The sequence below is a fragment of the Anas platyrhynchos genome, chromosome 1 (genome assembly GCF_047663525.1).
Source record: "Anas platyrhynchos isolate ZD024472 breed Pekin duck chromosome 1, IASCAAS_PekinDuck_T2T, whole genome shotgun sequence".
Taxonomy (NCBI): Eukaryota; Metazoa; Chordata; class Aves; order Anseriformes; family Anatidae; genus Anas; species Anas platyrhynchos.
The window spans coordinates 94,266,904-94,290,832 of NC_092587.1; the positions used below are offsets into that span (position 1 = coordinate 94,266,904).

The 23,929-nt window shown below is 38.0% G+C and overlaps 1 protein-coding gene across 5 annotated transcripts in view; it reads left to right on the forward strand.

Moving 5' to 3' along the window:
* EPHA3 (EPH receptor A3) overlaps positions 1 to 23,929 on the forward strand; it is a 226,650-nt gene that overhangs the window by 160,217 nt on the left and 42,504 nt on the right. For 4 of the 5 annotated variants that reach the window (XM_072024910.1, XM_027449419.3, XM_072024899.1 and 1 more), the window contains 5 exons: positions 5,314 to 5,438; positions 11,978 to 12,140; positions 14,347 to 14,449; positions 14,915 to 14,982; positions 19,270 to 19,395. In XM_072024910.1, coding sequence (XP_071881011.1) covers positions 5,314 to 5,438; positions 11,978 to 12,140; positions 14,347 to 14,449; positions 14,915 to 14,982; positions 19,270 to 19,395 — 585 coding nt within the window. The remainder of the gene's footprint in view (positions 1 to 5,313; positions 5,439 to 11,977; positions 12,141 to 14,346; positions 14,450 to 14,914; positions 14,983 to 19,269; positions 19,396 to 23,929) is intronic. The other variant, XM_027449420.3, reaches the window with a different exon arrangement.

Here is a 23,929-nt window from a genome sequence, read left to right on the forward strand (position 1 = left end):
CCACTTATTCAACAATGCATCAGGAGTTTCAATTTGGGTAATACAGTCAGTTTTGCTGGCTCAGATTTGTTCATGATCACCATCTCTCAGCATAACTGGGAATATTTTACTGTCTGACACTGATAGCTGGTTGCAAGCAAAAGCTGGAAGTGAGCAGACCACAGACATTTATAGAATGAAATCCTGCAGAGCTCTACAAGGCTTTCCCTAAAATTTAATTTGTGATCTAGAGACCTAAGCAAGAAACAACGCGACTCTAAATATTTCAGCAGTTGTACACACATGGCTTCCCAAAGTTAATACTGAGTTCTCTCTGCCACAGGACAGGGAATTTTCTTCCAGTATATACATCTGCAAGCCAGTCACATATGAAAACAATAACCAAGGAATAAGAAAAAGTCAATAAGGAGATTTATATACAGCTGCTATTAAACTGGAGGAAAACAAATGATCTGTTGGGGTCAGTTTCTCTGGGAAATCAATTTGAGCAAAGTTTTATTGTCCTCTCTGCTAGATCCTTCATGTTATTTGCTTGCACCTTTAATAGTCGTGAGTGAGGAGGGTTTTACACTTGTGAGCCTAAGCTCTCTGGATCATGGCATTCGTTACCTTTTCAACATCCACATTCCCAGTTGTCACAAATGCTACCTAACAGCACTGAGCGCTCAAAGTACATTTCCCCTTGTAGCTCTAGGGAGTTTTGAATGTTCATATTAACTGCTTAAACTAGTCGTAAACCAGTTAGACTGTAGTACCGGAGCAATAGTAACCATCTGATGCATAAAAATGTCCCTGTATAGGTTGCATGTGACTACTGAGAATAAACACTTTCTTGCTGAAGAAAAAAATGACATAACCTGTCCATGCATGGCCACACAAGCCTGAAGTTAATTATAAAAGCAAAACAAACAACACAGTGAAGGAGTGCTAATACATAAATCATAACACCAATAAAAATGTAAATACATAGAGGCCTGTGATCAACAGGATTTATCCAACAGTCACTGAAATGTTGTTTATTCAACTCTTTAGTCTAAAAAAAAAAAGCATTCTCAAGTTTTGCTTTGAAACTGATGTTCTTTAACTGATAATTAATTCAACCTATGATAATTAATTCAACCTATCTTTGTATTGATGCTGATTCTTTAACATTTTTCTGACAAACTTCTGCTTATCTAAGAATGCTTTGTTATATGTCATTTATTGCTATCCTGTAGTAACAACCTTGATTTTATCAATGGGAGCAACAGCCATTTAGAAGATTTGTTCTAGCATTCTTGTTGCACAATGTTGTTATTTTTCACTTTTAAGAAAGAAAAATCCTGAAACTGTAATGAAAAATGGACAATTTACGTATGAAATACTTCTATTCCTTTCCACAACCTGATTTTGAATTCAGTCTCATCCTACTGTAGCTATTTAATGGTCTTAAGGAAACAAGAAACTCATCTCTATCTTCCTCATCCAAGAGACTAATATGCAGCACTGCTCTTGGTGATATCTCTGCTGTTTAATGTTTTATCATGTTAACTGCCTTCAACAGGAGTTTGTCTCTTTGCTACGACTTCAGTCTCTTCAGAGGAGGCAATGAAACACAGAGCCTTTCTGGTGAGAAGGGATGATGAGTTGTCTTACAATATGGAAATTAAGGCTGACCAGCTTTGGGCCTGAAATGGTTGTTTTGAGGTTATCAGAGCTTTCTGGGCTTGGTTGGACATAGTCCTTTTCTTCTTCAGTGGGTATATTCAAGAACACTTAAGGGGGGAAAGAAGAAAGATAAGTACATATCAAAAGACACTTAGAGCACAGTTTATATGAGTTTTTTTTTTGTTTTATAGCATTGTATTCTAGGGAGGCGTACAAAAAATGAAATTAATTCCATGGTCCAAATGTCAAGTTATTCTTTCTAAATGTACCCCAGACCTTAGCGTGAGGTGGCAAAGGCACTTGTGTTTTCACACAACTATACTGATGCAGAATAATACATTCTTAGAGGTTACCTTAACTTTAACCACACCTTAAATCCATTGATTACAGTAGATCGAAGCATAAACTTTAAATTGGTCTGAACAAGATGTTTACTCTTGTTAGGGTTGAAGGACTTATAACACTTTCAAACCTACCTATCCAACAGATATAGCAGAAAAACAAAAAATGTTTGCGTTGAGATTTAAAACTTGAATAGTTAGTTCAGACTCTTTCAGACAAGCAAAGGAAGCTTGAACCACGAACTGTGGTGGTAATTTTTGCTTTCTATTTTTACTTGGTCAAACCAGAGGGTAACTGGTATGTGTTCTTAGTCTTGTTTTAGTGGAGGAGACAGAGCTAGACCTATAACTGGCAAAGAAACAACAGAGTAAGTACAGACAGAGACACATGTTGTGCAAGGCAGCAGGCGCAGCAGAAGCCGGGTCACCTACATCTCAGCTTGCAGAAAAGACTGGTGTCAGGAAAGCCAGGCTAGCTGCTGGGAGAGGTCCCTGTGAGGGGGTCCTCTCCAAGGCTCTGCTTCTAGCGGCAGAGATGAGGGGGACACTCCAAAGTCAACTGTTGCAGATGAAATCCAATGGGAATACACAGAGGTGATGGGAACAGCAGGAAAATTAAATCCCCACCGAGATGTTGAGTCTTTATTTTCAAAATCATGTGTGCTTCAAAGTTAAAATGCTCAGATGCTGCATGAGGTGGTTAAACAAGATAACGAAAAGATAATATACAAAATGATTAAAAAATTAAAAATGAAATTACAAACGTCTTCCTCTCTGAATAGAAACAGTGTGGTGTATCCTCTGGAAGCAGATAGTGCACCACAGAATTATCTGGTAGAACCGTTCCTTTATGCACTGAAGGCTATGTAAAACTAGATAACTCCTGTCACAGTTATGATGATGATTTAAACAGATTTGTGTGTGTGTGTATATATATATATTTCATATATATGTGTGTTTATATACATAATTTCCATAGCTCAACAGTCCAGCAGCTGGTGGAGCACAGTGCTGTGCTGCAGAAACCAGGTCCGCTCTGTGTGTGGGACTGAAAGGCCCTGAAACTTTTTGTTCCCTGGGATCATCAGTCTCCCCTCCACCCGCCGTGCTCTGGGATGCTGTCTCTTTCAGACACTGTATATTGTGTGATTTCTAAGCAGCTTTGAGAACCCTAGGGATCAGAAGAGGTATATGAATGTTTTATAATGTTATTGATAACCACAGAGCAGACGCTTTTCTAGTAAGCCACTGTGAGATAAGTTACTGGTAGCATCTGCAAAGATGTGTGTAAATTAGCTTAAAATAATTAATGCTGTATTGGAAGAAAGCTTTTTTAAGGCACATCTGTATTGGCGCATATAAGATTATTTCAGCCTGCCCTGAGAGTGTGTTATAGCACAAATTACCATAATTTATTAGGGGAAGAGCCATTTCTGTTAATCATATATTAATTATTCATAAAATCTGTATTAATGTTACCTTAAAGGGAAGTGTTACCAGCTGGGTACTGGGCTTGGCACTCTATTCAAACACAGCAAAAGATAAGTAGTTTGACTACTTAGAGAAGCTATAAAAATGACTTACAGGAGCATAAAAGCAGCAGGCATGGGTCTATGAGTTAGCATAGAGCTGGCTAGGGCTGAGCAGTCCAGCCAGCCAGCTCGCTGCTTTGCGTTTTGGCTCCAGTGATGGTTTGTGCCCTAGCGAAATTTGAGTGGAATTGCTGATGGATGTTCATTACCAGCTAGTCCTGTATACCTTGCACTAGTGCCTTTTGGCTCTTCAGCCAGCATGGGTCTGGTGAGATTAAGTAAAATCAAGAGACTGTTTCCAATTGAACTTGAAAAATAAATAAATAATCTTCAATAATTTAAATTCAGGAGAAATTCCTTGTGTTTAGTGAGAAAGAAAAAAAAATGGATTTTTGCAACTTTTTAGTCTTGTCAGGAAGCTGTTGGGAGCCATGTGGTATGTAAAAATGCTGTCCAAAGGATGCATTTCAGCCCAGAACGGATGTGAAAGTGTGTATATAGATATGTTTTCTGTGGGCGGATGCAGCTTTCTTGATGCTCTACTCAGCTAAAGGAAGCTATTAGGTTATGATGCAAGACTAAGAGGTACATTTTAGAGGAAGTTAAGCAAAACCAAACACAGCATGAATTTGGGGGGATGAAAATCCAAACACACAGGGCACTGGCTAATGCATGCAAATGTGTAAAGCCTGTAAAGTGCAACCACTTTTATATGAACAGTAAAAACTTCATAGGATTCAGCTGAAATTAAATTGTTTAGATCAGCTATAGCCTTTTTATTAGGATAGCACAATGTGAACTTATAAACACATTTGTTTTACATGTTAAGATAAAAGACTGTTTATTGGTAAAAGATTTTTCTTTTTAAAGACAGTTGCAACCTTTAATGTGTGATCTGTAAGTTATCATCTGATGAATTTTGGCCAAAACCACGGACGAGAGGCATTTGGAGTAGGAAGCCAATCCGTAAGAAGTGGGGTAAATAAATAAATAAATAAAAACTTGCATAGCTCTCAAGGAGTCTAGGAAACCTAGGCCTAGTCTTGGAACAGCCCATAGAGCTGGGTGGTCTGAAGATGAACCCATGTTAAAGGATCTTAGGTAATTATCGTTTTTTTTTTCCTTAACATTGATGGTACTTCCAAGTTTCGGGTGGTGGGTGAGTCTGTAGCATGCAACCAATTGTCAAGCCTAACCATGGTTAATGCAGATCAGAAATGAGGTTTTTCTGCAGTTTAGGTATTTTTTTCTTCAGATTTCATTTTCAAAGCAGTGTGGTAAAGGAAAAGTGGTATATGGGAGCAATTTGTATCTGGAGAACTTAGCAAATAATGTTATAAAAGAGGCTCTATTCAGCAGGAAGCAGTTAGCGGTGGTGCATGGGGCATCCCAGCACCACTTTACACTTGCTTGTGAAAAGAGTATCAGAGTTCTGCAGAGTCTGGTGATGATAATACATCGGCATTATAACAAATAGGTAGTACTGTTGTTTTGTTCTCTTCTAGTCCATCAAATGTATTTCATTGCTTACACTGTAGTAGCAGATTGAAACCATCTGCTGTCTTGCCACTAGTCCGCCAGTCTAACAGAAAATCTCAGCTCATTTTCCTTGAGGCCGGCGTGCTGTAAGGCATGTGTACCAGGACGATAATCCAGCTGCTGAATGTTGATATAAGTCCAGACCTATGCTCATGAGTCTTTTAAATGGAAACAGTACTCTTTGCCAAGGATTGGAACGGAGATAAACTCGGTTTGCTTTTCTCTCCTCCTTGCTCCCCCCATCCCCTATACAGCTCCGTCCCCCATCACGGTAATAAGGAAGGACCGGACGTCCAGGAACAGCGTGTCTCTGTCTTGGCAGGAACCTGAGCATCCAAATGGGATCATCTTGGACTATGAGGTCAAATACTACGAAAAGGTGGGAAGAAACACTGACAGGGAGGTTCTTGTGCTAGTAATGTAGTTATTAAGTCTTGCTTAAGTCAAGGGTTCAGAGGCACCACTATTCACTCACTATTTGTCTCAGTAGTGATGAAACCCTTCCATTTTTGGGAAGCAGAACATCATGAAAATATGAAATGAAACCATTAAGTAGTGTTGTTTATGATGTTCATCCCTAAATGCATCAGAACAAATGTAGACTAATTCTGAAATGATGCAATACTTCTTTTTTTTTTTTTTGTCTTAAGTACACTTTATTTACTGAGTTCTATTATGCTGTCAATATTCATAGAGTAATTTGTCAGTACCCATGTGTTGGTGCTTTCACAAACGTCTGTTACACGAAGGCAATGTGGAAATGAAATGGACTATCCTTTTAGGGACTGCTTTGTGCTGTGAAAGTTCCCACTTTTCATAAATAACTGAATTTCTCGTAAATTATATGTAGATAACTGCAAACCAAAGAAAATATGCCATTAAGTATGCTCTGTACAAATGCTTTTTGTACTTACAGCTGTTTATTACTACCTCATATATAGATATGGATTTAGTAAAAAAAAAAAAAAAAAAAATCTGCATAAACAAATAGCTTTTTCTACAGCTTACTGGTAGAATTGGAAATACCATTAATTGTTACAAAGATTGTGAAGAATGGTACTGGCCATTTGTAGATTGATCAGATAGGACTTCTGACAGAATATATTGCTACTGAAATTGAGAAAACTTTGAAAAAATGGCAGAAATAATGTTTTAATATAGTATTTACTAATGCTGTTCATATCTAGAAATGAGGCTTAGTTTTCATGCATACGTGGAAAGTCTTGGTGCCAGTATCCACTTGGAAACTAGTGTTGAAAAGATTCCACAGCTATTCAGTTAGTCTTCAGAAAGTTTCTTCATGGAGCTTTCCAGTGGGACAATGGGGTATTGATAGTCCACACTTGTTCTTCAGCCAAAGAATGGGGATTGGAAGTCTGTATTCTTAAAAGATTTCTCCCAAATGATTGTGCCATCTGATTTTGGGGGTGTTTTGGTGGTGGTGGTGAGTTTTTTTTTGGTAAAATTCTAAACATATTTAGTATTACCAATAAAAGGATAAAAAGAAAGCTTCTTAAACATCTTCATTTAGTCTCACCTTAGAGAGCAGTAGCCTGTAAACATTCATTTTGGGATTATTTTTTTTCCTGTTAATTTCAGCGGGAACAAGAGTAAGCCCAGATCCTGGGCTTGAGGAGAAATAAAAGAGCACCAGCTCATACATCAGATTGTCTTTAATTGTACAGTACATGCTCAGCAGTAAAAACATGCAGGATTTTTTTTTTTTTTTAACAGGCCAGGTTATTTGCCTGTAGACTTAACTTGAATTTCATTTGAGCCTTTGGCTGCTCTTGCTGCCCTTGGCTGGCCCCTTGTTTCCCAAGAGCTTCCGCAGCCCCATCTCAGCTCCACCTCCAGCCTTTCCAAGTGCAAGTCCTGTCCTAGGAGGCTCTCTCAAGTCTTGTGGGGCAAGGGATCTGACACTCAGGTGTGTTGCTTGCCCTGGCATAAGGTTGACCTGTTTGGTGTTAGCTGCTCTGAAGGGAAAGAATTTTCTCCTTGTGAGCGCATAGTTCATTTTATTTGAACTACCACCAAGTTATATTTGTGTATCTGTGGGGTGTTTGTGGGGTTAGGTTTTTTTTGTGGTTGTTAGTTTAGTTTTGTTTTGTTTTGTGTGTGTGTTTTGATCATTCTGCACTGAAATTGGCTTGTTTTATTCAAGAAAATTGTCACCCTCCAGTACAAGGGTACTCACAGTGTAGGCATGTGGCTGCTATTCCCACTGTGTATATCCAGTCTTGTGGAGCAACTGCTTGTTGTAAGACAGCTTCATGAGACAACCAGCCTTATGAGGCTGATCATGCACATGTGTTTCTTCCCTTTGATGTCTGTGATCAAGCGTTCATACGCACCAGACAGCTTTCTTAAACCAAAGAGCCAATTGCTTAACAATAGGAGCCAGACCATTCAGAGCAAAGGGGCTTTAAAAAAACAACCTTCCAACACCAGTGCTTTTAATGTGTGGTCTGCAGCCCCTCTGGGAGTCAGAAGCCTATTCCTTGGGGTTTATGGAGTTAACAAAGAAAAGCAAGTCTGTAGTTAGGAGGCCTTAATCCATTGCCCTCTTTAAGTCTGCTAAATCAGAAAATGTTAAAAAACTACTGCTCTAGACAGGTTAAACTTGCCTAGAGCCAGGCCAACCAGTGCTGGGTGGTGACATTTCAGTTGTCCTTCGGGGAGATGTTGCTTTTCAGTCTGAGATCACCGAGCAGTCCCTTCCTCTTCTCTTCTGAAAAGGCTTGCTTTTTAAAATGGCCCAGTCCTTTTGAAGTCATCTTGGTTGTGCTCATCGAAAAACACTGCTGTTAAGTGGCAGCTGCTAGGATATAAACCCTTCACAGTTAGCAGTCTGGGTATTTCTGCTGACAACTCGTACATGATTGCTGATAGATGATTTATGTTGAGCCATTGTTTTCCCTCCTGCTTGGTTTTATTCACAACACCTCTCATAAATTAAAATATACAGTATTAATAGATTATTACAAGTCAGCCCAATTCCATCATGCACTTTGACCATGCAAATTTGTGTTTGACTTTGCTGGGTTGTTAATATATTTTGAAGAAAAAGTGATATTTTGGGGTAAGTAAATGTTACTGATTTTCAGTGTGTTACAATAGATTTGGATTAAAAAGTAGGGCTTTCTGTATCTAAAAAATGACATCTTTTAGTTTTTCTAATGCATTATTGGCATATAAAGTATGTGGAAAATTCTTGTTTTCAGAAAATGTAACTAAACTCTTCCATTTTTATCACCAGTGATTTCACTTGTGTACCCAAGAAAGAATAGAGCTCTGTATGATGTTTCTAGAGAAATTAGGATTGCAGTTCTGGGAAACTATATTAAAATGAACTTATGGGGTTTTATGCTTAACAGTATGAACGGAGAATGACAAGTTTTTATACTCAGTATTTGGAATAGAATTGCCTTTTCTGTGAAAACATATTCGGCCTGATTATGAGGTTATTTGACTAGATACTATTTATTTAAAGCATTTAAAAGAAATAAATTATTCTTTCAGGTATAAAAATGAATACCATATGAAACATCTAGTCATCTGCTTTATGGAAAGGCATAATATTTTATGGTATGTTAGTGGTACGAAATGACACCCTAGTTTAGTCTGTCCATATATAATGCTGTGCTGGATTTTAAGAGTGTCAGCCAACAAAGTGCTCATATAACAAAAATCAAGTTTTCTTCTTGCACAAGCAGATACTTTTTTTTTTCCTTTTGTCCTTGCTCACCTAATCAAGTTCTCTCAAAGGAGTATTTTATTATGCAAAGACAAAATATCCCATGAAAATTATTAATTGCTTCATTTAAATATGTGGGTAGTAATTGTGATAAATAAATCCCACAGTCTTTGTAAAGGTGAAGTTCTGTTCAAAACGATGAGTGAAATTTAACTGCAGTCTTAGATTGCTAAACTGGATTTGCCTTTGCTATCATTGAAATCAAGGCTCAGTAGACTGGTTAAAGCAAACAAATAAATAATTATATCCAGTTTGTGATCTTTCTGAGGCTGAAGGAGTAAATTAAGTGCAAATGCACTTAGGTGCTTTTAAACTCTTATTGTTAGGGCTTTAAGGGTAGGCCATGTATATACTCAGTGAGTTTAGTAGGAGCTGTCATATTGACAAACAGTTGTCGCCAGCAGTGCAAGGAGGCAGTGCTGGAAACAAAGGTTCCTCCCAAAGATGTGCAGCCTGGTTTTGGCCTCTCCTGTGTACATGCCGCCAAGAGAGAAAATGTTCTTCCTCATGTAGTGTAAACACTCACTGTACTTATCTGAAAAGAACATACCATTCACTCTTGCTAGTGCTGCCACTATAAATGCTAAATGGATCCAAAAAATGTCTTTTGTGAAGCATAGTTTATAATTATAAAATTTCATTTGCATATGAGACACTAACAGTAGTGGGATTTGCTTCCCAGTAAAGATTGTGTCTCATAAACTATGTAGAAATGATCAAGAAGAATATGCATTCTGCATCCAAGTTCAAATTTATCATCAAACAGAGTGTTTGATTAAAGTTCGGCTTGGCAAAGAGTGACTCTCCTCTTTGTATATCCCTTCTGCTTATGGCAGCTCTAGCACTGTATCTCTGAAGTTTTACTTCATCCCCAGGAAAGATAAACTTGGGCTTTTATGTGGTGTTTCAGTGATTTGATTACTATTAACATAAAAAATGACTTTCAAAATATGTGTGTAAAAAGCTTGCCATAAACTAAGATACCATGACATCCTCCATACCGTTGTTTTAAACATTTATTTTCTAAGTTCCATTGTGGATTATTAACAGACAGGGCCATGACTATATTTTCCTTTGCACGTATGTATCTGCACAAGAGGGAAATGTTTGCATTTCATAAAAACAGCCTGAAGTGAGATCAAAATGAATGTCCAGCCACAGCATACACAAAAGATCTTATGTTTTAAAGACAAGATTATTATGTCTTTGAAATTAAAGTCATTGCCTACATTCAACTGAATGACGAGATAAGAAAAGACTGTAAATTATAATACTAGGCCTTTGTTAGTTCAAAAATACATATTTTAGGCAAACCTGTTAGCTCTTTAGAATGTCTTCCTAGTTTTCTCCCTGGAATCTATAACCAAAAACTTTTTCAGAGAAGTATCAGAAAACCACAAGAAAATCCAATGCTGATTTCCTTTTAATATTTAGTGTGCAAAGAACACAGACCGTGATAAGCATTTTTATAGACAGTATTTCAAGAATAGGTCCAGCTCATCCTATTTGAGGTTTTGATTCTGGATGGTAACTTTTAGACAGAAACTCAGCATTTTTTTTTCCCCAGTGTGAATACTTATGTGCATAATGTTGGATATTATGTAAAAATTTGGGCAGTTTCTCTAACTATGCCTCTGTATGCCTCTCTAACAAATGTCTCTGTTTCCCTCTCTGTCAAAGATTTCCAAGAATTAGTTAGGCTTCTGTAGCACCAAAGAGGGGAATAATTTCTGATACCAACCTACAAACTTAAAATAGTCCTTGCTGTTGCTCTGGACAGTACTACAGAGCAAACGGGCTAATACAGCTCCACTCACTTTGCTCACATACATAAAGGAGAGCTGGCTTTGACAATCCCAGAGTAAGTGGAGTGTTTTCCAACCTGTCTGGACTCAGTACAGCATTGGCAAAGTTAAAATCTCAGTACCGTGCAAGCTAAGACAATATCATAAAACAGTGGAAATTGAGTGAGATTCTTTGCATTCGACATACATTAACCTAACTCACATTCTCCTTTTCACCCAGGCAAAACTCAACAATCTGAGTGTATTTCAGAGTGTTCAAAGTAAATGGACAGCAGATGAAATCCCCACCACCTCTAAAATAAAGAAATTCCTTGTCACAAGCCTAAACAACTAAGATTCTCGTGACTCCCCACGTGTGGCTACTGTCCAAGTCTTTTTCTGAGGCACTTCCAGCTGCCATTTTTAGAAAGCCAAAAATGCTCTTTTGGTACAGAATGGCTTTAATAAAATAAGCAATACCTCAGGCCCCAAATGCATGCTTAACTTTTTAGACTATGTGCTTAGAGGGGGACCGAGACATACTTTTGTCATAATTAGCTTTTTACGCAGTATGAAAGGTATCCAAACTTACTAAGTTATGAAGTCTTCTATTTCTTATTTCATATAAAAAATTAGTATGTCAGAAATATGTGTCTATTTGTGAGAATATCGTCTGCACAGGATGCTCCCCTTGTTCTTCAGCAAAAAAACATATGGAGCAAACATGCATGTCCTTCCTGGCTACTGAAGCCCTAGACGTGTTCAAGAACAAGTTCAGTGGGGTTTTGCCCAAATGAGGACTGACGCATCAGGCTCATAGTTTTTATGGCATAATAGTAAACTGGTTATATTAGCCTGTTCACAGAGCTCGGGTAAGGAGTCTGAGCAGACTGCTGTTCTGACTGTTACAAGGGTACACACTGTCTTGTAAAACACGAAGCAGTAAAAACTGAGTCCTGCAATAGCTCTGCAGGGCCCTAAAAGCTCTAAATTGGCCTGTTACAACTTCCAGTTGAGTGCAGTAGGCAAATCTGTTTTATGGTTTTTAAATAAAATTGTAATCTTCATTTTTCTTGTTGTATTACAGGGTATGGACAAAATGGTACAAAGCCATTTAATGAAATGTCGTATGCTCAGCATGTCTAGTATTTGATTTACAGTGCAAGGCCCTAGGAGCTCTAATGATTTAGATTTCTTGCTAATCAACAGATTTTTAGGTGATTGAAAATGAATGGCTGTGCAAGCATTTGTCAGGCTATAAATATTGAAAAAATATGCCAGTGCTCTCTGGGTGATTTGTAGTCATTTTGTACTGAACACCTCTTGTTTCTGTTTCTTAGGGTGTGGTTGTAATCTGATAATTTCTTTTCCCAAAAGCAGGAGCAAGAGACAAGCTATACTATTCTGAGAGCTAAGGGCACCAACGTTACTATCAGTGGCCTCAAACCTGATACCACCTACGTCTTCCAAATTCGAGCCCGAACTGCAGCTGGATATGGGACAAACAGCCGCAAGTTTGAATTTGAAACCAGTCCAGATTGTATGTATTTGTTCAAATGGTTTAAATTGATTCTCTGGCCAGTTTCTGACTGATTTGAGTGGCTCTTTTCATTCCCTTTCTGGTTTAGTAAATGCAACTCATTACTATTTATGATGTGTCTTTCTGGGTAGCATTACTATATAACTTTATGTTTTATCATTAAAACTGAAATATGCTGTAAAGAATATACCACAAATGTCACAGGTGTTATTTTCTTCCATTCTGTACCCTACTGCAGCCTGATGCCAGAATCAATACCTTCCTAGGCTGTAACTCCCATTGAGGGAGGGCTAGGTATAATACCTATTCAGTTTGTGGCCTGGACCCTATGGACTTTAAACCTTGTGCCCCAAAAGAATTAATGTTATATTGGTCCATTACTCCAGTGGGTCATTCTCCATGTTTCTGTGCAGCTTTGAGGTGAAACTAATGCGCTCAGTTAAGCAGCTGGTCCCAGAGCTGGGTGGCTTGACTCCCTTCTCTCTCTTGCTAGATTTACTTGTCTTTTTCTTTTCTCTACTGCCTAGATAGTAGCACTTGCTTACCTGATGACCTTATTGGTATTCTTCAACAGTTTTGTTGTTACATCAGAAAGTAATGGTGCTCTTCACCTAATTGTTACATTCTCATCACTTGGTACTACATAGTAAATCAGACCTTCTCTTTGCTAGAAGGTGAAAGTGGCTTAATGCATCAAAAAGTCTGCCTTTGTTTAGGTAACCGGTTACTAATGTAGACTGATGCTGCATAATTAAAGACTGTTTAATTTTTGGAAGGCAGGCAGAGTTGTATCTGCTGTTTAGAGTTGTAAGACAACTCAGGACTATAATTCTGATATGGACTCGTAAGGCTTTTTCATGTACTCATGCTAAGGCTTGAGAACCCATGGTATGAGAAATGTTCTGCTAAAATAAATTCTTAACTAAGAAGAGAAGCATGAGCCAATTGGTCTTGCATGTAACATCTATGTGTTTTTGAGATATTTTAAGTATTTCATTTTTCCCCTTATTCTTCCCCCACCTCAGCTTTCTGGAAATCAAATAAATGAGGTCCTTGTTTAAGGAAAATAATAATAATAACAATTACTTCTATGATTACATGCAGTATTGGCATAATGGATGAAACTCACAATAGGACAGAGTACAACAAGGAGAAGAAATCAGTTGTGATGATAAAAGATATCATAACTTGGAAGTTGATGAGCTTTTAAAGTAATTTTAAAATAGAAGTTTAAAAAGATAAAAGAAAAAGGGAGAAAAGGAAGAGTAACTAACCTAAAATGTGGAAGGTGTCAGCAGAGAGCATTGCATGTATCTCAATAAAGAACACACAAACTATACAGATAAACACCAGCTCACATAACTGAGTTAACTGCTGCCATGTCATAGCAACACAAGTGCAGTTCTCCCCATGGGGACAGGTGTGACTCCAGGCATCACACAGACAAACTGCCCAATTTGTGGGAAACAGGAGGGCTATCTTTCACCTCGCTGTGGACAACTAACTTGAAATGTTATGGTGAGGAGCCTAATTCTGCTTACTCAAAGATAGATAGGTGTTTACAGAAGATGCTTCACCATACCAAAGCTCTAAAGGTGTCCAGTCTATGGCAGCCTAGTGTGCCCCAGGCTGGGCTTAGGCACCGCAGCGAAGTATCCATAGTAAGGAGAAAAAAGCCCTTCTTTTATTCTATAGGCACTGATTAACCTAGATAATTCTTGTATACGTAGGTAGAATCTGTGCTTCAGTGATACTGTTAGGTTTAATTGTAATTCATTAAAACACTTTCCATCACATGGAAGTGAGAGTAAGGTTGGTTATTATCTTCTGGCTGGGATTTCTTACAGAGGAAAAATTCCTTATTGTCTGTAACAAAACAATATGTGTGTCATGGTACGTATGTTTCTGTGTATATGTGTATGTGTAAGAATCAGTTTAACAGCTGTTACTACAATCAGCAATAGTAAAAATCAGCAGTAGGAGCAATAACTCATGTAAATTTTCAAAGAAAAGATTTCTTTCATTTTCTTCACTTGTATTTATTTGTCTGATGAAAAATTACCTCACAGATTAAATATTTGGCAGGAAACCAAATGCTATATAGTGATGACTCAATCTGTCTGTTCCCTATATGAGTGTCAATTGTGGTGTAATTAATGTTTTGTGCGTGGGGGGTTATTTATATATTTTTGTGTTAACTTTCCAGCATTCTCCATTTCCAGTGAGAATAGCCAGGTGGTAATGATTGCCATTTCAGCCGCAGTTGCCATCATTCTCCTTACAGTTGTGGTGTACGTCCTGATTGGGAGGTTAGTTTGTCCTCTGTTTTGCACATTTACTCCTTCCTGCATTTTCTTGTGGGGCCTTGATGAGCATGGCAAATCAGGCATCGTCAGGGGGAGTGTGGCTGGTTTGCACCTTCTCCTTTGTCTGCTGCCCCTGGAGCTCTGGGCGCTGCTTTATGCTAGGTAATGAGCCCGCTAACGTTCGCAACCCCAATCATGCAGCAGTTGTTAAAAAATGCTATAAACACATTCTTAGGCAATTGTAAAATTAAACTGTAGGGGTCAAAAATCAACAAATCCTCTCATTAGCCAATTTCCTCAAATTCCCTGAGAACATAACATGCCTCTATAGGGTACAGAGAATGTAAATATCATTAAACTTTCAAACAGGCATTTAATTGTGGAGGAAAAACATTTCATTCTTTTTCCACCTGCAGTTAACGTATACAATTCTCTATATTCATTTTTTTTCCCCTCTGTTGCTTCTAGATTCTGTGGATACAAGAAGTCTAAACATGGTGCTGATGAGAAAAGACTACATTTTGGGAACGGCCATTGTAAGTTACTGAAGCCTTCTAGTGCTTCCATATCTTTTGAATTCATCCCCTAGATAATTGTTGTTTTTCGAAAAAAAGGGCAAAAGAAAAAAGCCATAACTCACTTAAACCAGAGTGAAATTGGGAAGAGAATTATCTCTTCTCTTGTGGGTAAGCAGATTTTCCCCAAACAATCAGTCTTAGCCTCAGATTCATTCATTTATGTTCAGGTTAGTAATGAGCGAAACATTGCAGTCTATGTTCAAACAAGGCATGTGGTTAGCAATATGATATTGATTCTGCTGTGCATTACTGAAATGCAGAGTGTAACTTCAACTTCCTCCTTATCAACTGCATAACATCTAAGCAATGACATTTTTTTTCTCAAAGCTAAATATAAAATCAATGAAATGGGTCTTGATGACTGCTGAAGGGACCATGAAAATTGCTTGCTTAACAAAGGTGACCTGATAATAAATTTATCTGGGAATTGTTGTAAGCATAGGCTAAAAAGTGATTTGGAGTAGCTTCTTAGATTAAGAATAACTACTAAACAAACATCCCACAAATTAATGGGATTTCTTAATCCAGCTCTCTTTATGATTATGCTTTGTTCAAGACGTGATTTTCCACTTGCAAGAGTGCATGTCTGTGCTTTCTGTGGGTCTCACCCGCAGCTAGGAAGAGAGCCTTTCTGCTGACTTTGAATCACAAAAAATGTAAATAGTTAATGCTCATCCTGAGGAATCTGGGTTACTCTTGAAACTTCTCCCAAAGCCAAACCCAAAGCATATCCATTTTTGATTTTTTCATACTGATTTTTGCTGAGGCTAAATGTCCCTTCATTCCTGGGTCATTCGGCTGCGTCCTGTGAAAGGAACTGCATGCAGCAAGGTCCCATCCAGGAAGTGCTTGAGGGAGGAACCGATTTTCGGAGCCCAAGACTGATTTGTGGTTACCAGGAAGAAGTCACTTGCTATGACCATAGTTGGAGGAAGAGGTCTTGCTGCAGTGTGGCAGCTCTCTCCATGCCTAGCTCTGCGAGGTGAATAACCCGGCAGTGCTTTTCCACAGCAGAGTTGTGGATTGTGAAAACGAGGTCACAATCAAAGCTCTGCCCATAACCTCTTCAAAATAGGAACGAATTAATTTTGGAGAAGTTTAAGGGAGAGGAAAGTGATGGTTCAAAACTCTAATGGGAGAAAATTCATGTTTTTTTAATCACTGCATTTTGATTTTTTTCATCTTTGCACAGAGCAGACAGTGCCATTCATAAACACCAGGACTGGAAACTCCTTTTTTTCCACCCACAGAATTCTTGGTGTCTAATGAGCATGCCTTTAATAAGAAGCATCAGTTAGTCTTTAAAGCTGCTTCAGCTCCAGCCAAGAACCCTGCTATACTATGTAAACCACACTGAACTGTATATTTCTATTGTTTAGCATATTGTAAGTTTAATGTGGTTTATGCTGAAGCATTTTCCTTCCGTGCATATCCTTTTGTACATGACAGTGACTCTGTACCACCCTCAAGAAGACAGCCACTGGTATCAGCATCCCAACCCCCCAAATATGCCTCCCCACCAAATATAATTGAATTAACATTTTAATAAGGGATTTACCAGCAGTAGTTGGAAATGAGAACTGCTTCCTAATCCCAGTGGCAGTGGAATAACTGTTCTCTGACTGTTCATATTATTCTTATTTTAAGTTAGGAGCCCTTCGTTATCTCCAGAGAGCTGTATCCACAAATGTGTGCTCCGTCCCCTGCACTGTCAAGGGATATGCAAGCCATAGGCACGGGTTTCCCTTATGCAGCCCATCTACAGCTAACCAACTAGCCTGAAAAAAAATAAATCTGTACGGTTACATGTGGCCCATAGAATTAATGCTTCATCATCCAAATTTAATGAGGTTATAAAATAAAAGCAGCCAGTAAAAAAAGTGTTGAAGACAAATAACAGGTCAGAGTTTGCTCTCCTTACTCCCACACAATGGAAAGTTGCAATCACTATTCTTAAACATGTCAGTGCAGTTAAATTCCTGTGGATTAAATTCCTTTTAATTTGGCTTTAGATATTTATGTACTGTTTTCTGAGCAGCACCATGCTGATCCACTGTGTAGTCAAAGCAGAGCTGATCCTGAATCTGGTATTTCTGTTAGAAAATATTGAAAATGATTTATTGATTTTGCAGACGTTTATCTGTTAGAATTTGTGTGTATGTATGCATTTGGCTGTTGAAACTTTATTATTCTGCTAAACTAGTCTTCCTCAAAGAATAAGAAAATAGCTCTTATGAACTAAAAATGGGTAAAGTAACTTCCCTGGCTGTCGTAAACTTTCAGCATCTCAAATACAGCAGCTGGTTTATTTCAGTCAGTTTATTCTGAATTACTTTAAAAAAGGCTCCAGCCATGAACTATTCCCTGCAGCCTTATTACAAATCCTATAATATTACTTCAAAGGAGCAAAAATGTGTTTCACCTCCTCAGATCCTCTCCCTTTGCCTTCTTTGGCTAGACCCTTTTTATTTTTTTGCTACCCTTAGGGCAATTCATGCTGGTAAAATGAAAATGTAAATTATTATGTTTGCACAGAATGAGCTGTAAAGTAGTACAGCTTAACACATGTGCATGTGTTTATTATCTGTTTTTCATGACAGAACCCAGTTACTATACAGGCTGCCCTTAATTATTGGTGTGAAGGGATTATTCTCCTTGCAGTCACCATCACCTGATCTTGGGAACCTCTGGGGTCAGCATTAAAAATCTGCAGCCAAAATCCCCACAGAGCAGAAGCTTTTAATTGTTGTTATTTTTATTGGGGGTATGAGGGAGCCAGTAACGTACATTCAGCATGGACGGAAAGGAGCATTTACAAGGTTTTTAACCAACAGCAATATACAGCCAATTACTTTTTGTTTTACTTGCAAGTAATTCTGTAATCATCAGACTCTTGAAGGAAACACGCTCAGCATTTAATGCTGCACACACGCAGCCCTTCTGTTAAGAGCGGGGTTCTTAGTTTGCCTTGTTTTTTGTGGCAATTAGCTTGGGAACTCGGTTTCATTATTTCTTTGTCAATTCTGAGGCCAATAAATCTCCATAAAATTGATTTTTTTTTCCACATACACTTGGGATTGTTTGACAAAACAATGGCAAGCTCTAACTAATGGTGGAAAGGTATTTTTTCCCATCTGTCAAGCCACAGCAAATTGTGTTTAAGTATGCTAGCACTCAACAGTTGGGTGCAGGATAATCATGCCAAGCTGAAAAGGATATTACTAGGTGGGTTAAGGCAATGTTTGGAGGAGGAGTTAATATCTTTTACACAACCAACTGATTCAGTTAGGAAAAGCCAAAATACATGTCCAACCAGGAGCTCAGGTTTTGTGGTAGAAGCAGCATACATCAAGACAGATGTACTGGGTATTTCACTATTTTTTAGAGAAACATCTTTGCATTCTAAAATGAATTCAGAGGCAAACACAAGTTACCAGGTATGAGCACAAGCATGGGTTTGAGCCAGGGAGGTGGAATGGTTTACTTTCAGCATCTTTGTGGAGAGAAGGGTTGGAAATGATAATATGCTTCTGCTTCCAATCCTGCTGGAGTAGGAGATGCGGACAGCTTGAAACCGCCTTTAAAATCATTCAGTCATTAGAACTAGTGCTTGCCTCTGGCAAACAGAGGAACCTCTGGTGAGGGGATTGTTCAAGGGGACAAAATAATGGCATCGATGCTAGGGTAACTTAGCGCTAGACCCCAACTTTAATGTGAAGAATTGGCTACCATCCTTGTACAGTATTAACATAGGAACTGGGGGGGGGGGGGAGCATGCATTTATTCATGTGTAGTTTTCTTATGCATCTTGCTGAAGGAATCAGAAAGAAAAAGTGTAAATTCAAGTGCTCTCTGTAGTATATTCCTGAGAACTTTTCAGCTTGACTGTAGCATCACCCATTTAGTTTTATGTCTCATTGCAATTCTTAAAAAATAAAATAAAATAAAAATATATCAGGCAACATCTAAACAGAGCAAGCTGGGAGGGGCAGGTAGTATTTTAATATTTGACAAGCAAATATGGCAAGTGCAGTGTTTCTCAAACTTCTATGCAATAACTACATCAGTGGCTTTGGTTTCACACTATATTAAGATTTGTGGAGAGTCATCAAACGCTGTTTGATATGTGAAGAAGCAGTGTACCTTTTTCTGCTATTGATTTGATTTCTGTTGTTTCATTTGCTTTCTTTAGAAGGATTAGTTAAGTCTAAGTAACATTTTCTCTCTGAATTTGTTTTTACACAGTAAAACTCCCAGGCCTGCGAACTTACGTAGATCCACATACATATGAAGATCCCAATCAAGCTGTACATGAATTTGCCAAGGAACTAGATGCTTCCAATATATCAATTGATAAAGTTGTTGGAGCAGGTAATGACCATCAGATACATTGAACCTAAGATATCTTTTTACTGTGTGTACTGTTTTACATCTTTGATTTTATACTTGTGACTGGAAAGGAAATTTTCTCAGATCTGCAACTTCCTAAATCATATTTATAGCTGACTTCCATACATATGAATAGTTAGTAGCACACACATCTACTTTTTTCCCAAAGAAAGCAAATAACTAGACCATTTTTCAAATGACAGCACACAGCTCACTCTTGGATGCAGTATGCTTAAGAGTGAAAAGAGACTTCAGACTCACTTCTGTGTTTCTCTTTAAAGTCTGTCAGCACAGAAAAAGGTATCAACTGCGAAGATGCTTTCTGTATTTTCCTTAAATGGAATGATGGTGACTATTATGCCTTGAGTGAAAGCACAAACTCATTTCATACCAGTCACCACACATCCATCACACTGCAGTGACCTTTGGCCATTAGATTGATTTTGGTCACTGCTTTGGATTTGAATTATTGATTTAGCAGGAAAGGGTTGTCTGTCTGATAACCGGTTGTCTGAGCCATGCAGACGCCATAGACTGTTGGGTTTACTGAAAACAAACTGTTGAAATGAGCAGATTTTGTAGCAGAGGAGCCAGATTACAGAAAGCCTCATCACACCGAGTTGTCCATGTTGCAATGCAGAATGGAGCTCTTGACAGGTTGCATGCTGCTTGCTTCTTGAAGTGAAGTGGCAGATTGTCTCATCGAGCCAGATGATCATGAAGTGTTAGCTTTCCTGCTAAATTAAAGCATTTATGAGAGAAGTACTATTGATTTTTAATCCATTGAAAATTACTAGTTCTTTTATTATTGATTTTTTTTTTTGCTTCTCTCTAAATTTACTATTTGAATTAAAATCATGAGATGTGAGAGAGACAGACTCCTAGTGCACAGCAAAAGATATTCATTTGGAAAAAAAAATGTAGAAGCAAGCTTCTTTGCTCAGTGTATCTTCTGAATAGCCCAGTGAAATGAAACACTATTCACTCTCTCTTACTGCAGCTACTCAGCTGCTTGTAGGAACTTAGATTGTTTTCAGAAAAGATAGATTTGGTTCTTGCTGGTTTTAATTTTGCCCCACAAGAGTGCACTGTTCTCCATCATCTTCGGTAAAGGCAGCAAAGCTCTGCTTACCACACGATAGAGAATGAGTATAGATAGAGAAGGGTATTATTGAAAAACTAAGTCCAAGAGCAGTATATTTCACTGTGAGTTTTTAAGGAGTCTTCACAAATGTACACTTCCTAAACTTGCATTGTAGAGTGTATGAATGCAGAAAGCAAATCTCTAAGAATCAACAATATATCCTACTTTATAACTCATTTTTGGACATATTTTTAGCTCCGAGTACACATGAAAATGAGAGGTAAACCAAAACTGGACAAATGTGAGCTCTGAAAATGGAGGAATCGTTTTCTAAGAAGCTTCAAAAAAGCTGTCCTAAAAGTTCTAAATGTTCTAAAAACATTGGAGGTTTAAAAATAAGTCCCTATGTTCTACTCCAGTGACAGTGTTGGTAGGTTCAACAGCGAAACCTGTAGGTCCTCTGCATATATTAAGCAGGGACTTAATATACATTATAAAGCTGTCTGTTTGGAGCCCGTGGCTCAGATTCATGCAGTCTAAACTCTACATGTGGGATTACAGTTACCGTTTCCTATTAATAGTCATCAAGGATAGGAATTGGAAGGGGAAGCATGGATGAAAAGTGGGTTATGCAGTGGTGGGAGCTTCCAAAATGCATGTGTAGCATCACTTCACGCTGCCCTCATGTTCTACACGTGGTAGCTCATGTATTTGGAGCACTACGGAAGACGCTGAACAGTGGTGAGTTCCTCCTAGGCTGCTTCTGCAGGAGCACCACCTTCCTTCCTCCCCCAGTGCAGAAAGGCATTTCCTGTCTCTTACTTGAGTCAATGACGTACTTGCGTGAAGGACTTTTTTCCTGCCTTCTCCTTTACAAATGCAAGTGTGAATGAAATTATAAAAAGGTAGAGATTTGAGAGGAAGGGATTCATTTAACTGCATTCAAGTGTGACAGAAGTAATGAGATATTCAAGCGAGAGAAGTAATTTTGGTATTCTGGGGTACTTGTCCAAATAGTTTTTCACAACCTTAGCCAGAACTCTGTGAGAGAATAGAGGGCAGCTTACATAGCTTTCAGAACATGCTCATATGCAATAAGGAAATGCTCTTGTCCAAAAGAACCTCAAGAAAAACACAAGGGATTTTACTGAGAGGCTAAGCATAATAAAACTCAGGTCAGGAGCCACATTTTCAAGTTTTTCTTTTCAATAATTCCTTCCTTTTTTTTTTTTTTTTTTTTTTTTTTTAAAAAAAAAAAAAAAGCTCGTTTGTTTTTATGGATCCAGTTCAGCAAACCACTTTAAAAGTTTAAATCCAATTGGATCACAGGAGAATACTACGGAAAATGCTTTCTTGATTTGGAATTGACATAAGATTGTACTTCGCTGAACATTAGAGCATGCGTGTGCTTTTCTTTCAAAGTTTAAATATACTTGTAGTGTGGCATCTTGTTTGTCTAAGTATTTCTAACATTTTGGGGTCAGCTGCATTACCTTATCACAAGGGTTTGCAGTGTCTCAGGCCGTATGGTTTATTGCTGTAATATTACTGTGGTTCACAAGGTTTGTGAAAGTCAACTTAGCTGCCCCTCCAACTCTGAGGCAGTCTGTGCACAGCAGTACTATCACTATTTAAAACAAAGCTAAGTTAATGGAGCAGTCAATTTCACAGATTCATCTTTTCCTTGTCCTCTGGGACTAAATGCATGGCAAATAGCATTTACTGATGCAGTAAGCAGCCCATTAAAAATAAAAAAAAAAATCTGAGAGATCTTTATATCATAAGTAGCCCTCCTAATAATATGTATTTGTTTTCCACATATAAATAGATTCATCAGTCGGCAGGACAGGATACATAATGTTTATGGGCGTAGCATAATTAAAAATGAGCACTTCAGAAAGGCTTTACATAAAAAGCCATCAATGTCATCTCTTAAAGTCAGTGCCAGTTTTTCCACCTTCCAATTTATACACAAAGTATTATTCCCCCAAAACAGTATCTGATGAGATAGATACTGTTTCTTTACATACAGATGTCCCAAGTCCATTTCTGGGACCATATAGTAGTGATTTTCAGGGAAAAAAAAGGTAGTGTAACTGCATATCACTGTGGGTGTTGGCCAGATAAACTTACGTTGTGTCCATATGGCCATGTATATGAAGGAAGCAAACATATTTAGATTGCCTGCTGAGTTTCTTCCAACTTACTCAGAGTAGTTTATGCTTCTCAAAATTTTGGAAACTAAGGCAATATTTACATGTCGATGAAGAATTATGGGTTTTGTTGTTGTTGTTTTCCCAAGGAAGTAAACTCATGTCATATTCCCAGACACCAGGGAGTTTCATCACTACAAAGGGTCTGATTTTCAGTCTCCTGTAGCATCTACTGGCCTTCAGGCATTTGTGGAATCTGATTCCCCCAAGCTCTAAGTTGTGCAGCCATGGCTAAATAGGACCATGTTGATGGACATCAGCCATAACCTTTTCCTTCCCAAAAGCCAAACAAATACCAGATTTATGATTCCAGGCTGAAATGAAGGATTGATTGCCCAGACTGCTTTCTGCAATCACAGACACACTCTTTATTGACAGTAACTGACCAACAGTTTTAAGAGGTTAGAGAGTTACAGCTTTTTGGACTATTGAAGCATAGAGAAAAGGGAATACAAATCTGAACATAACAGGCTTTATTTTTTCCCCTTTCCTCCTGTTTTAAATACATGCTCTTGTCTTCCTCTTTGTGGTGTTCTGGCATGATAGAGCTGAGGCTGGTGTTTGAACTGAAGTGTTTGCTCTTGGTAGAGCATACCAGTCATCTTAGCTTGCATGTTAATTTTTAATTAAGAAGTCTGGGTGAAACTCAGCACTCATTAGTGTACTAGTAGTAGATTTTATCATGCGTTTTCTGAGCATTTGCCTGTCTTGGCAGCCTGAAATTACAAATAATAGTAGAAATAGTGGATGTAATATAAGTGCAATTTTATATCAAGATATGCCCTGTTATTAATTTTTGGGTTATTACATTAATAGCACAATATCATGCCTGGAAAACGAAGCAGCTCAGCAACTGGTAATAAGATACGGTGGCTTTCAATTTATTGTTGACTCTAGCATGGGTTACCAACAGAGAAAGGTTGTTGCCCTTTGACACATTTGTTCAGTTTTTTTTGTTAAATTATCTGTCTGACAGAGAAACCTTAGAAAATAAATCTGAAAAGTGACCTCAAGAGGTCATTAAGTCCATGCCCTTGACCAAAACTGATCTTGTTAGGTACCTTTCTTGACAGATGCTTATTCTTTACAAACTCCAAGATAAAAGAGTTCATAGCCTCTCTTGAAAAAAAAAAAAAAATCTTCTGTCCAAGTGTCCTTACTGGTAGATTTTTTTTCCTGATCTAACTTAACTTTATTTTAATTTAATTTACTTTTTTTT